The 13,674-nt window shown below is 44.7% G+C and overlaps 1 protein-coding gene across 1 annotated transcript; it reads left to right on the top strand.

Annotated features, from left to right (window-relative positions):
• The first annotated feature begins 4,434 nt into the window (after positions 1-4,434).
• On the top strand, positions 4,435-13,221 carry ZNF175 (zinc finger protein 175). Its single transcript, XM_065899095.1, has 4 exons — positions 4,435-4,506; positions 7,338-7,464; positions 7,725-7,820; positions 11,393-13,221. The coding sequence occupies exons 1-4, from the start codon at positions 4,435-4,437 to the stop codon at positions 13,219-13,221; spliced, it is 2,124 nt and encodes a 707-aa protein (XP_065755167.1).
• Positions 13,222-13,674: the final 453 nt, after the last annotated feature.

Genomic DNA, 13,674 nt, shown 5'->3' with positions numbered 1-13,674 from the left:
GGGGGTCACCGCAATGAGGTCCGCGCACTGCAATGAAGAGTGGCCCCCACTCGCCGCAACTGGAGAAAGCCCATGCACAGCAATGAAGACCCAACGCAGCCAAAAATAATAAATTAATTATTTTTTAGAAAAGAATTTTCATTGGAGTTGGAGGCAGAATCTAGTCTTAGATGAACATGGTTGAGTGCTAAGGCTATAACTAGAGGGTGGAAAAAGTTCGTTGCAGTGACAAGTCGCAGGTGTTCTTGCAGTATTCTTGAAATATCTGTGGTTTGATCCAGTTCAAAAGTTCATGGTTCCACCTGGTGGGGACGTGCATAAGGTCCACCCCCTTAATGGCCTCCTGGATCCATTTTAAAAACCCTTGACATAAATGACTCCATTTAATTTCACATTTCACAACATCATATATAATCTCAGAGTTGGGAATGCCAGAGTGATAAGCAAAGAGCTATAAGGTCATAGGCTTTAAAGCTTAAAGACGTAAATTCAACTATATAAAATGAGATTTGGATAGCAAATCCAAGCTAAATGAAACCAAAAGACAATGACAAACGAGGAGAATATATTCATGGTCATGTTATAGACTAACGACTGTATTTCCTAATATAGAAAGAACTTGTCCAGGGGCTTCCGTGGTGGCGCAGTGGTTGAGAATCTGCCTGCCAACGCAGGGGACACGGATTCGAGCACTGGTCTGGGAAGATCCCACATGCCGCGGAGCAACTAGGCCCGTGAGCCACAACTACTGAGCCTGCGCGTTTGGAGGCTGTGCTCCGCAACAAGAGAGGCCGCGAGAGTGAGAGGCCCGTGCACCGCGATGAAGAGTGGCCCCCGCTCGCCGCAACTAGAGAAAGCCCTGGCACGGAAACGAAGATCCAACACAGCCAAAAATAAATAAATAAATTTAAAAAAAAAGGACTTGTCCAAATCCTTAAGAAAAGAAATATAGGCTAATAATGATGGAAACAGATATGAATAGTCACTTCATTGAATGGCTGAACAGATTAGAATGGAAAATATTAATCATCACGAAACCTATTCAAAAATGCTCACCTTCATGCCTAAAAAGAGAAATTCTAGTTAAAACTATGATGGGGTACATTTTTCATTGTTAAGAATGAAGAGATCAAAATCAGTGCTAATGCAACCTGCTGTTGGGGTTGCAGTGAAGCAGAGACTCTCATCACATTGCAGGGGACAGTGATGCAAATTGGCACAATTTCCTGGAGAGCCATTTGGCCATATCGATCAACACTAGTAACGCATGTGCCCTCTGAGGAATTCAGATTCATACAGACATTTTAGCAGACTGGCATACCTTGGAGATAGTTCAGGTTCAGTTCCAGACCACCACAATAAAGCAAAATAAAGTGAGTCACACAATTTTTTTCTTTTTTGGTTTCCCAGTGCATATATAAAATTTATGTTTACACTGTATAATCTGGTAAGTGTGCGATAGCATTATGTCTAAAATAAAAGGACACTTTAATGGCTCTCAACACTAAGGAAATTTCGAAGTTTTTAGTTCTCTGTCAAGCTCAGCACTTCTGGGCTCCCAACATGTCTCCTCTCCGGGCAGAGTTGTGCGAGGGACGAAGGGGCTGGATACCTGGATTCTGAGCGTGGGGCTTTAAATCAGTACAGAGAAAGGGTATTTTTCAGAACACGCGATGCTGTTTTCTCCTAGAACTATATACACACAAGTATTTAATTGGTCCCTTTCCAACGCGGGACAACTCCAAGACTTTTTAGGAAGGTTGCCCAATGTTTTCCCTGCCTGTACGGAATGGAAGTTCTTTGAAAATGGCGGCCTCCTTATCATAATCCTTATGAGCGCGGCCATGTCGTCCTCCTGACACAGTCCCCGAAAGAAAATGAACCGCGGAGTAGAGAGACGACGTGACACGCCATGATAACTATTAGCAGGCAGTGGCTTCAAAGGTTCTAGTGAGCATGCGCACAGTTCAAGTCCTGACCGGAATCCTAAACGGCAAACGGCCCAGAGCGGCCATTTCGCTTCTGCCGTGAACCGCCTGCGGGATGCTGAGGTGATGTGGAGTATTAGCGATGCGTAATCTGTGGGGTCAATGAGGGGAGATCGGCTTGGCGTGAGTGATGTGGGCGTTTGGGGGCCGAGTGATGGGGGCCCGCGGGATGAGTGATGCCGGGTGTGAGGAGTGGTGGGGATCCATGGGGTGAGCGATGGGGTTCTTAGTGGAGGAGGCTATGGGGTAAGTGGGGTTTTCTAAGTTGAATTCTTGGCTCGCTGATTTTCACTCTTTCTCTGCCTAATTTCTGTATGTATGTAAGTACTTTTGTAACTTGAATTCCAAGTGTACTTTAATGCCGATTTTATATTGTTGGGCTGGGAATCTTTCTCATACGAGGACAGTGAACGTGTGTCTCAAGAGGGCCTTGGTATGGTACCGGGAGCCATTTGGGGAAGTGATCCACAGCTTGGGGGGGCTGTAGGAGGCAGTGGTTGATTGGGAGCAGGGGCTTCAGGGATCGGAGGGCTTTGAGGCTCACATTATAACACACGCAAGGGGGACAGTGACTGAGGGAGGACCTATGAAATAGTAAAGTGGGGTGCTAAGGGTAGCATATGGGAACCAGTGGATGGGAGACCTAGGGGGCCAGTGATGGACGTTTGCAAGGGTGACTGCATTGCTTTTTGGGCAGTGGGTGTTGGGGTCCTTTGTGAATGGTTGAGTAGGTCCGTGTTGGTCTCCTCGGGTCCCTGTGGACATGGTAAGGGTCAGTGATTGGCTGTTGAGCAGATCAATGATAGTTTCCTACTGGGGTGCATTATTTGGAACCCTAGGTTGGCGGTTATTTGGGGGGTCCTGTGGAAATCACACTCCCTTTGGAAACACTTACTGGCAGTCAGGGCAGTAATGATTTCAGAAGCCTGGCCGTGGGGTGACTGGGAGGCATTTCATGACCTTCTTTGGTCTACTCATTGGGGATTTCTAGAGGTCAGTGTGGTCAACGACTATATTTTGGTTGGGGCGGGGAGGGAGAAATGGAGAGGCAAGAAATGGTAAGTGATTGGGAGTCCTGGTGCATGTCTGCAGGTTTTCCAGGTGAAGGTGGAGTTCCATATATTGAATTTGAGGGGTTTTTTGGTCAGAAAATGCTGAGCTGTCTATATTGTGGATGGGCACTGAAGAGGCCAGAATGTCGGATTAGGCACTCCAGATATAGACAGCTTGAAGCCTCAGCTCTCTGAAGGCAACAGGAAAATGTAAATGGAATTTCTGGAAATTGACCACGTAGAGGACCACATGGGATAGTGGCGATTGTGTACACTTTAAAGTGAGGCGGACCCGGGACGCATTCCCTGTTCTTTCTGTAAGGTCGGATCTTAACAAACGGCACCGCGAAACGGAGGAAAGCTTCAAGGCAGCTTTATTAGGGAGCGCGCCCGGGCGAGGTTCACTGGTCCGAGAGAAAGGGGCCAGAGAAGTCGCACCCGGGCGAGGGTTGGGCAAGATTTTATAGGGGAAGAAGGGAAAGGGGTGTGCTGAATCTGGGAGGGCGCAGGGTATTCCTTATTTGGTGGTCTTTTCGGGTATCCTGGGGGACCGTTAGTCCGGCTCCTCGAAAGGCGGGAAGGCTGGGCTGGGTTCAAAGTCCCCAGGGCACTTTCTGGAACTGGGTGGTCCGGAGAATTTCGGTCTGATGCAACCTGTGAATCTGATTGTGTTCCCCTGCCTCGGGCCAGTTGGCCTTACACTTTCCTTTGCACACTGAGCGACCTTAAGGCAAATTATGTAACAGCACTGTTTCCTCATCCACAAAATGGGTATGATAATGATAATATTTAGCTGACAGGGTTGCATGAAAATTAAACAAGGTACCTGACACCTGACTCTGCAACTTCCTTTTTTTTTTTTCCGTGTTTCCCATTTGCCAGGCAGGTGCTGAGGGCTTTGACAAGCCTCATCTCACGGAAGCTCCCCGATGCCTATGATAAATACCTTCCTTCTCATTTTGGAAACTGCAACTAAAGTACTATCTTCGTCTTCTCACGGTTAAAAGGTGTCAGAGCTGCAATGAAAGCTTCCTTAGGTTTAGCCCAAACCTCGTCATCTTTTCTCATTTTTTACCCCAGTAGCTAGACTTTTCTGAGTCTTGTCTACCCTCGTCTTGAACACAGTGACTTTCACCTAATGGCCTTCAGAAATTCACGTGGAGTGAATATTAGAGAAGAACTGTGTGGTCGTTGCCTTTCCCGGATTTCTGGTGTCCCCGCAGAGCCCCTGGGTCAGGCCACATCACTGAGGCTGCAGGATCTCCCTTCACAGCTCCAGCCTGACTCTTCCCAGCAGCTCTGACTGGAGCCTTCTGATGGCCACCCAGCTCCAGGCTCCTGGAAAGAGTGGAGCTGTCAGCAAAAGAGACCAAGAATTGAAGCCCAGAAAGGACATGCTTGCTGATGTGAATTTACTGCAGAGGCCCCAGGTCTTGGGTTCAGAAGAGCGGGACGGATCATGTGAGGTAAGCAGGAGCCCCACGGGGACAGTTCTCCAGAACCTGAGGGCAGACACAGGAAGCAGCATTTGGACTCCCTGTGTCTGAGACAATCTGGATTCTCCTGTGTAGAGCAGGAGAATGGGCATTGTGTGTTACAGAGGAAACTGAACTGGCTGATTAAGGAGGATGGTGTAGTAGAAGAGGGCTGTCCCTGGTGCAAAGGAAGAAGAAAAAGTACATCCAGCCACAGGCGGGGAAATGCTGATTCCTTCCTTCTCAGCACAGGCGAAGATCCTGCATCTTCCATCCGCTGCTGGGTCTTCACTGTCTCAGCTGGTCCCCACCTGACTCCTCACCGGAGACTGGCTGGTTTCCCCTTTGTCCTTGTAGTTTATAGTCATTGGATACTAGAGCAAGAACTGGCTTTTAAGGACCATGTTGTTTTTCCTACTTTATTAGGTGAATAAAAGTGCCAGAGAATAATGTTTCCAAATTGCCCACAGATATTAATATTTGGTATTTTGGAATGAGAAAGCAGGGTTCTTCAGTATACTCAAGATTTCCTGAAATTCCAAGTTATTCTGTGTATTTCATGACACTTTATTTGCATGTTTTTAAAATAGTAATGACCCACTCCGAAGACCTCATTTTAACTTTGTTATCTCTTTAAATACCTTGTTTCTCCAAATACAGGCACAATTCTGAGGTCCTGGGGGTGGGGACTTAAGCATACAAATTTCGGGTGGGGACACACAATTCAGCCCACAGCAGTGACACTGTTGTAGAAAAATGTCTTTCATTTCGTACTAAAGTTGGCTGAATTCTTAAGAGCATTTGCACGTTCAGTTACATGTTAAGATACATGATACATTATTAGCCTTGTTCCTTTTTTAACATTGAAAATATTTTGTTTGCTTGCCTTGATCCTGCTTTTGCTCGCTGAGATTTTCGAGCAGTTTCTCCGTTCACATTAGCACGTTCTCCAACAACATTCACATCATCTTGGCTTTGCAGCCTTCCCTCTACTCTGGCCAATACTGTGGTGTTAGTTTTTTTTGGTTCTTTTTTTGTTTTTGTTTTTAAATAACTGCTAATTTAATCCAAAGAGATGTGTCATTGTTGCTTTAATTTGTATTTTTTTTACAAGCAGGATTTTTTTTTCCCGAAGTTTTATTGGTCAATGATTTTTCTTTTGTGATTTACTTTTCTTGTCCTTTGACAATTATATTTTAGTTTGTCTTAGCCTCTGGACTTTCAAAGATGTATTATATATTAATAACCCATTTTTCTTTGCATATCTGTGTAAATTTCTTTTGCCACTGTTTCCCTTGGAAGTAGTTCTTGGTTTTATTTGCACATGGTTTGTTTTGCTGGGCTGGTAAATAAAACAGCTGTCGCCACTGTCTTTTCTTCTGAAATCCACCTCCTTAGAGGCAATCAGTTTTTACCCTTTTAACTAAATGTTTTGGTACTTACTTCCTAATCCTTTAATGACACCCTAATATAGCTCCGTCTCAGATTCCCAGGTTTATGTTTGGCCCTCTGTCACACAGCACTCACATGCATGCTTTTCATGCTTACCTTTCCAAGAGGTGGGTTAAATTTTGATTAGCTCAGTATTCCCTGAAATCAATTTACTTCTCCTGTGTGTCTCTCTCTACATAGAACACCACTTCTGACACTTACTGGTCATGTGCAGGGATTTTTCCCACCCCAAGCAATTCTCTGTGACACCAGCTGGGTGTCCTACAATTCAGTTCAATTCTGATACTGTCTACCTGGAGACAGTGTCAGATCCCACACGTTGTTAAGGGCTCAGTTCTTCAAGACTCCCCCCACTCCCTTTCAAATGCCAAGGGCACGTCCACCTGTGCTTCTGACCTATCGGCTGTAAGTCAGAGGTTCTTACAACTCCCTCCTTGGGTTCAATTAATTTACTAGGGCGGCTCACACAACTCAGGAAACCAGTTTACTCGCTAGATTACCAGTTTATTACAAAGGATAATTAAAGGACACAAATCAACAGCCAGATAAAGAGATACATAGGAGGAGGTCTGGAACGAAGGAGCCAGTTTGTCACGTGGCCCAGCAGTGAGGCCAGGTAAGAATCAGTGGGATTAGAGATGTGTGCAGTGTGGCCAATATTCAATTAATAAGTCACTCAGTTTCTTACACACAATTAGTACACAACACAGGTTAGTCAAAAAAGGGAGAAAAGGGGTGGGGAGTAAGGAGTCACTTGGCCCAGTGCTCTCATTATAAGGAGTCTGTCAGTAGGATGTAATGGTTACACCCCGGGGGACCTTGTCTCGCTCAGTTGCTCCTTCTGTTCCCGTAAAGTCGTTCCTTATCTACCCTTAGTTTATCACTCTTGAGACGCTCCCAGCCCTACGCCAGACATTTCACAACAACTAACGCGGAAGTTCACACTGGCCACTGTGACTCCATTTTGCACTACTTAACATAGCTTAAATCCTATGAATTTCACACAGAGGAGTAGGAATCATAACACAAAAGAAGTCACATCACTGGAAAGCCATATATATCATGGCGAAAAAAATCATTAAAAACACACCCTTGGGGCTCCCCTGGTGGCGCAGTGGTTGAGAGTCCGCCTGCCGATGCAGGGGACGCGGGTTCGTGCCCCGATCTGGGAGGATCCCACGTGCCGTGGAGCGGCTGGGCCCGTGAGCCATGGCCGCTGGGCCTGCACATCCGGAGCCTGTGCTCCGCAACGGGAGAGGCCACAACGGTGAGAGGCCCGCGTACCGCAAAAAAAACCCCACACCCTTGTATGTAAGTGCCTGTTCACCAATGATGACTAATTCTCATTGAGCTTGGGTATGTTGTTACAGGGCTCCGTGTCATTTGAGGACGTGACCATAGACTTCAGCAGGGAAGAGTGGCAGCAACTGGACCCTGCCCAGAGACGCCTGTACCAGGATGTGATGCTGGAGATCTACAGCCACCTCTTCTCAGTGGGTGAGCACATCTGACCTGGGACTCTTGGACGGGCCTCCTTGAGATGTCTTTCCTTCTTGTGGCGTGCAATGGGACATCTGAAGAATGTAGTCAGTGTGCCCTTGGCTTATCCTAAACTGTTCATTCCTTTTGGGCCTCTTTGAGTGTTACTTTGTTCCTAGTGAAAGGTGCTGAGTTTCCTGATGTGCCCATAAAGCTTCACTGAATGGCCTCTAAAGCCCAAGACCACGTCCGAATGCAATATCCTTTCTTATTCACAGGGTATCACATTCCCAACCCGGAGATCATCTTCAGGATGGAAAAGAGAAAGGAGCAATGGGTGAGGGAGGCTGAACTCCCACGTCAGAGGCATCACGGTGAGTGACTATCGGGTCGTGAAGATCTGAGGGGCCGTTATTCAACCTACCACACTTATCCATTCCCCCAGTGGTGGACACAGGTTACCTCCTACTCCTAGTTTCTAAGGCTAATGCTGCCAAACGTTATTTTGTAAATGTCCCGTAGGGGCCAACGTAAGAATTTCTGAGGTGAATAGTCAGGGGTGGGACTGCCTGATCACTGGATATGCCCACACTGAATTAGCTAAGTAAACCATGGGGCTCTTCAGGTGGGCTTCACCATCCACACTGTCATGTGGGGATGCACGAGGACTTGCATTTGTACACCTTGCTTGCCAGCATTTAGTATTTACCAAATTTCTCATTTGTGGCCTATGCTATGATAGAGCTGTTTCATGTTTTAATTTCCTTTTTCTAGTAACAGAGCATCTCACCATTATGTTACCTGACAGGGTATTCCATCTGGATGTTGCTTTTCTGTCATCTTGTTTTATCCCTTTGTGGAGTTTCCTGAAAGCCTTTTTTTTTCCTTTTCATTTGCTCCCTGAATTCATCAATTTTTTTCCTGTGCTGGATCTTTCTTCTTTACCCCTAACTGCGATGCCTCCAGCTTGGGCCTCTGTACTTCCCTCTGGTCATCATAGAGGAATTACTTTAAATTCCTTAAATCCCTTTAAAGGGCCCTTCTATTCTCAACACTTAGGCCTACACATTTTTTTCTGATGATCCCTTTATCAACCCCTCCAGGCCCCGTGCCTAAACTGTGTTCTCTTATTTAGCTACATGGTGGACAGTTCCCATGGGATGACTCACTTCCTTATTTTGGGGAGCTCAGAAACTGGAATCATTACACAAATCAGAAATTCTTCTCACCTTATACATTTTTTTAGATTCTTCTGTTTCTTGGCTCTTCCATCTCAGTCTTCTCATTTTCTTATTTTAGAAATTCTATCACTTTTTTTTTTTTTTTTTTTTTGGCCACGCCACTCGGCTTGTGGGATCTTAGTTGCCTTACCAGGGATCGAACCTGCACCCTCGTTAGTGAAAGTGCAGAGTCCTAACCACTGGACTGCCAGGGAATTTCCCCCATTTTTTTTTTTTTTAAAGGTATTTTTAAAAATTTGTTTTCTTTATTTTTGGCTGCAGTGGGTCTTTGTTGCTGTGTGTGGGCTTTCTCTAGTTGCAGCGAGCAGGGGCTACTCTTCGTTGCGGTGGCTTCTCCTGTTGTAGAGCATGGGCCCTAGGCACCCGAGCTTCAGGAGTTGTGGCTTGTGGGCTCTGGAGCGCAGGCTCAGTAGTTGTGGCGCATGGGCTTAGTTGTTCCGCGGCATGTGGGATCCTCCCAGATCGGGGCACGAACCCGTGTCCCCTGCATCGGCAGGTGGACTCTCAACCACTGCGCCACCAGGGAAGCCCCATTATTTCTTTCTGAAAGTACAATTTAATTCACCCTTTTCGTTAATTCCACGGGCATCACCATAAACCAGCTCCCTATTTTCTCATGCTTGGGTTATTTTGTTCCTAATGGGATTTGTGGATGCCTGGCCATCGTGAGTCTGGTCAAGATGCCATTGACAGATTTTATTACCCCAAAGATTGGTATTTTGTTTCTTTCTTCTCAGGTTTTAATAAAAAGAAATATATATATATACACACACACACACACACAGACAGACACACACACACACACACACACACACAGACACAGACACACCAAAAGTGATTATAAAGAGCATTCTCATTTTTTACAAATAGTGATAGATGACTGAGGTTTGGGGACAGGACAAGGGTCTGGGATACAGTTTATCCAAGTGACGGAAAGAGAAAAGAAACAAGACGTGATGGTCTTATCTAACGAATAGGATGATCGGTGACTCCCATTCTTAGGAAAAAATGGCATATTAAGTAGCATAAAGCTGAAAGTGATAACAAAGAGACCAAGGACCAGTATAGTTTCCAGAATAATTTCCCTCCTATAAAACACTTCTAAAAGGCGGGTCAGCAGGAAGCTTTACGTTTTGTACTCATTCGGGTGTTGAAGTTTTTCTCTTGTCATTGCAGTACCGTCTTTTATGATGTTGCTCTGTGGGACTGAATGCACTGCACCCAAAGCCAGGTTCTACTAGGCAGAAAAGGGGTGGAGGGTATTGAGAAGCTGTGATGTATTACCCTGGCCAGAAGTGGTGCATAATGTTGTGTGCACATTCCATCAGCAAAAACAGTGTCTGTCACACCTCATTGCAAGAGAAATTGTGAGCCGTTACGTGGCTTGGCTGCCCTGTACCTGGCCACAGTTAACCTCTGTGGAAGAAGGGTGAAACAGATTCTAGGGGACAGCTGGCTTGTCCAGTCTTCCAGTGTACCCTTCTTAGGATATGCATATTCCTAAGTTCAAGAAAACAAACCTCAATTTCATGGAGAGTTGCAAGTTTGGGTATAGGTATTCTTTCAGTGCTTGGCTATGTTAGGATTGATACTTCAGTAGTATTTCAGTGGAATATCTAGGGCCGATGGATTTTGTGTTGTTTCTCACGAGTGGGAGGAAGCTGGGAGATTAGTTACAATTTAGATCTGAAAGCTAATGAAGACCCATACAGATGGTCCCTGACTTATGACGGATTGACTTACGAATTTCTCAGTAATGTTGCAAAAGCCGTACATGTTCAGTAGAAACCATACTTTGAATTGTGAGTTTCGATCTTTTCCCAGGATAGTGATAGGCAGTACCTTACTCTTCTAACGCTGCACAGCAGCTCCCAGTCAGCCACGCGATCACGAGGGGAAACGACCAGTACACTTACAACCTTTCTGTACCCAGATAACCACTGCTCTTAACTTTCAGTATAGTATTCAAGAAACTGCATGAGATATTCAACACTTTATTATAAAACAGGCCTTGTGTTAGATGGTTTTGCCCAACTGTAGGCTAACGTTTAAGTGTTCTGACCACATTTAAAATAGATTGGGCTAAACTACGACGTTCAGTAGGTTAGGTGTATTCAATGCATTTTCAACTTATGATATTTTCAACTTCTGATGGATTTATCAGGACACAACCCCACTGTAAGTCGAAGAGGCTCTGTACTGAGCCCCCTCCTTCAACCTTTGGCTATCCACAGATGCTGCCCTATGACACACTTGCCTCTTTTATCCTGTAGTCATCCCACTAGGTCTGGGTATCAAGACTGCCTACATGAGTGGAGCCAAGACTGCCTACATGAGTGGAGCCAGTTTGCCCTCGTTCAAATCTAACTTTCCCCAAGGCTGAGCAAAGTGTTTTTGGCTAATTAGTTCTTCATGTGGAAAACCAGGATAATAAGTAGTTAGCTCCTGGGGTTGCTGTGAGGATTAAATGAGCTTATGTGTATATCACATAGAACACTGCCTGGTGAACGCTAAGTGCTATACAGATAAGTGCTTGACGTATAATAAGGGCTGTGCAACTGTTTTCTCTCATAATCACCATGAGCACCACCACTGGTATATGACTCAGCAGTTTCCCTGTGCACAATCTCATCAGCCCCATGTGACGACTCTTCTATCCTTTGCTAACTGTTCACTGTATCTGTTTCATCTTTTTCTCCTTCTAGAAGGGGAGTCTGGGCTTGAAACCCCACAATGGGAAATTTCTGAAAGAGCTTCATTTCACCATGAGACGTTGGATGAAGTCACAAGAGATGGCTCATGGTGTTCCGTTTTAGAAAAGCTGTGGGAAGAAGCTGACCAAACAAAGAGAGATCAGAAAAATCAAAGTAAACCTTCACATCAGGGGGCTTTCCTCAACAAGAAAAAAGTGAACACAGAGAGGGACTGTAACTATAAGGACCCTGGAAAAATCATCTGTGCGAGGCCCCACCTTGTTTCCTCACAAAAGAGACCTCATAAACGTTGCTCTCATGCAAAAAGGTTGAAACCTAATCTAGAAGTAAATCGTCAAAATCAAAGCAACACCACAGAACACCTTGATGAGATGGTTGAATCTGGTCAGCTATTCACCCATAGCTCTTCCAGTTCCAGCTGCAAAAATACTCATACAGGAGAGAACTTCTGTGACGGTAATTCATGTACAAAAGGCTTCGGCCATAAACAGTCATTCACACAACATCAAGTTCACACTCAGGAAAAACCAGAGAAGTGCACTGAGTGTGGGAGGGACTTTACCCAGAAGTCACACCTCCTTGAACAACAGAGATTCCATAGTGTAGAAAACCTCCTGGAATGTGGTAAATGTGGGAGAGCCTTCACCCCACAACCAAAACTCGGTGTATATGTGACAGATCATACAGGTAACATACCGTATATATGTAAGGAATGTGGAAAAGTCTTTGTTCGGAGGCCAGAACTGGTTACACACCAGAAAACTCACACTAGAAAGAAGCCCCATAAATGCCATGAATGTGGAAAAGCCTTTTTCCAGATGTTATCTCTCTTCAGACATCAAAAAACTCATACTAGAGAAAAACTCTATGAATGCAGTGAATGTGGGAAGGGCTTCTCCCAGAATTCAACCCTCAGTATACATCAGAAAATTCATACCGGCGAGCGACAGTACGTATGCAGTGAATGTGGGAAGGCCTTCACCCAGAAGTCAACACTCAGCTTGCACCAGAGGATCCATTCAGGGGATAAGTCTTATGTGTGTATTGAATGTGGCCAGGCCTTTATCCAGAAGGCACACCTGATTGTACATCAGAGAAGTCACACGGGAGAGAAACCTTATCAGTGCCACAACTGTGGAAAATCCTTCATTTCCAAGTCACAACTTGATATACATCATAGAATCCATACTGGGGAGAAACCTTATGAATGTAGTGACTGTGGGAAAACCTTCACCCAAAAGTCACACCTCAACATACACCAGAAAATTCACACTGGAGAAAGACACCACGTGTGCAGTGAATGTGGGAAGGCCTTCAACCAGAAGTCAATACTCAGCATGCATCAGCGAATTCACACCGGAGAGAAGCCTTACAAATGCAGTGACTGTGGGAAAGCCTTTACTTCCAAGTCACAATTCAGAGAGCATCAGCGGATCCACACTGGAGAGAAACCCTATGTATGCACTGCATGTGGGAAGGCTTTCAATGGTAGGTCAAATTTCCATAAACATCAGATGACTCACAATAGAGAGAGAACTTTTGCCTGTTACAAGTGTGGACACACCTTCACCCAGAAATCAGAGCTGATTACACATCAGAGAACTCATATAGGAGAGAAACCTTACGAATGCTGTGACTGTGGGAAGTCCTTCAGTAGGAAACCACAACTCAAAGTGCATCAACGAATCCACACGGGAGAGAGACCTTACATGTGTTCCAAGTGTGGGAAGAGCTTCAACAACAGATCAAATTTTAATAAACACCAAACAACTCATACCAGAGACAAATCTTCAGTTCCTAATATGCATATACATAAATGAAATAAACTCTGAATTTCTTGAAGAAAAAAATCTTATGAGTCAGATTTAATCATATATTATAGAATTCATGCTTCACAAAAACTCTAGGGATGCGCTGCGTGTCACCAAGTTACACATTTTATGTGAAGGAAATTACTCAGGAAAGAACTTCTGAGTGGAAATGTCCATATTTGTACTAGCCTCTTTAAGTTATAAAATTCACTTGGGGAAGAAACCCTGACTAATGCATTGAGAAGTTTCTGTAGAGTATGGTATAAGACAGAATCTTTAGGTCAGCATATTTATTTATATACACACATACACATACCCTCAATTCTGTAGTGTCTGCTATAGAATTCACTGCAGAACAGGAGGTGTCAATAGATTATATATTTTTAAAAAGAACCTAATATATACACAGATGAATGTACATTTTTGGTAAATGTATAAATGTGATTCTAGTCTTCACAGTGT

Source organism: Phocoena phocoena, chromosome 20 (assembly GCF_963924675.1).
Source record: "Phocoena phocoena chromosome 20, mPhoPho1.1, whole genome shotgun sequence".
NCBI lineage: Eukaryota > Metazoa > Chordata > Mammalia > Artiodactyla > Phocoenidae > Phocoena > Phocoena phocoena.
The sequence above is the reverse complement of the archived record's forward strand: the minus strand, read 5'-3'. Positions and strand labels throughout refer to the sequence as shown.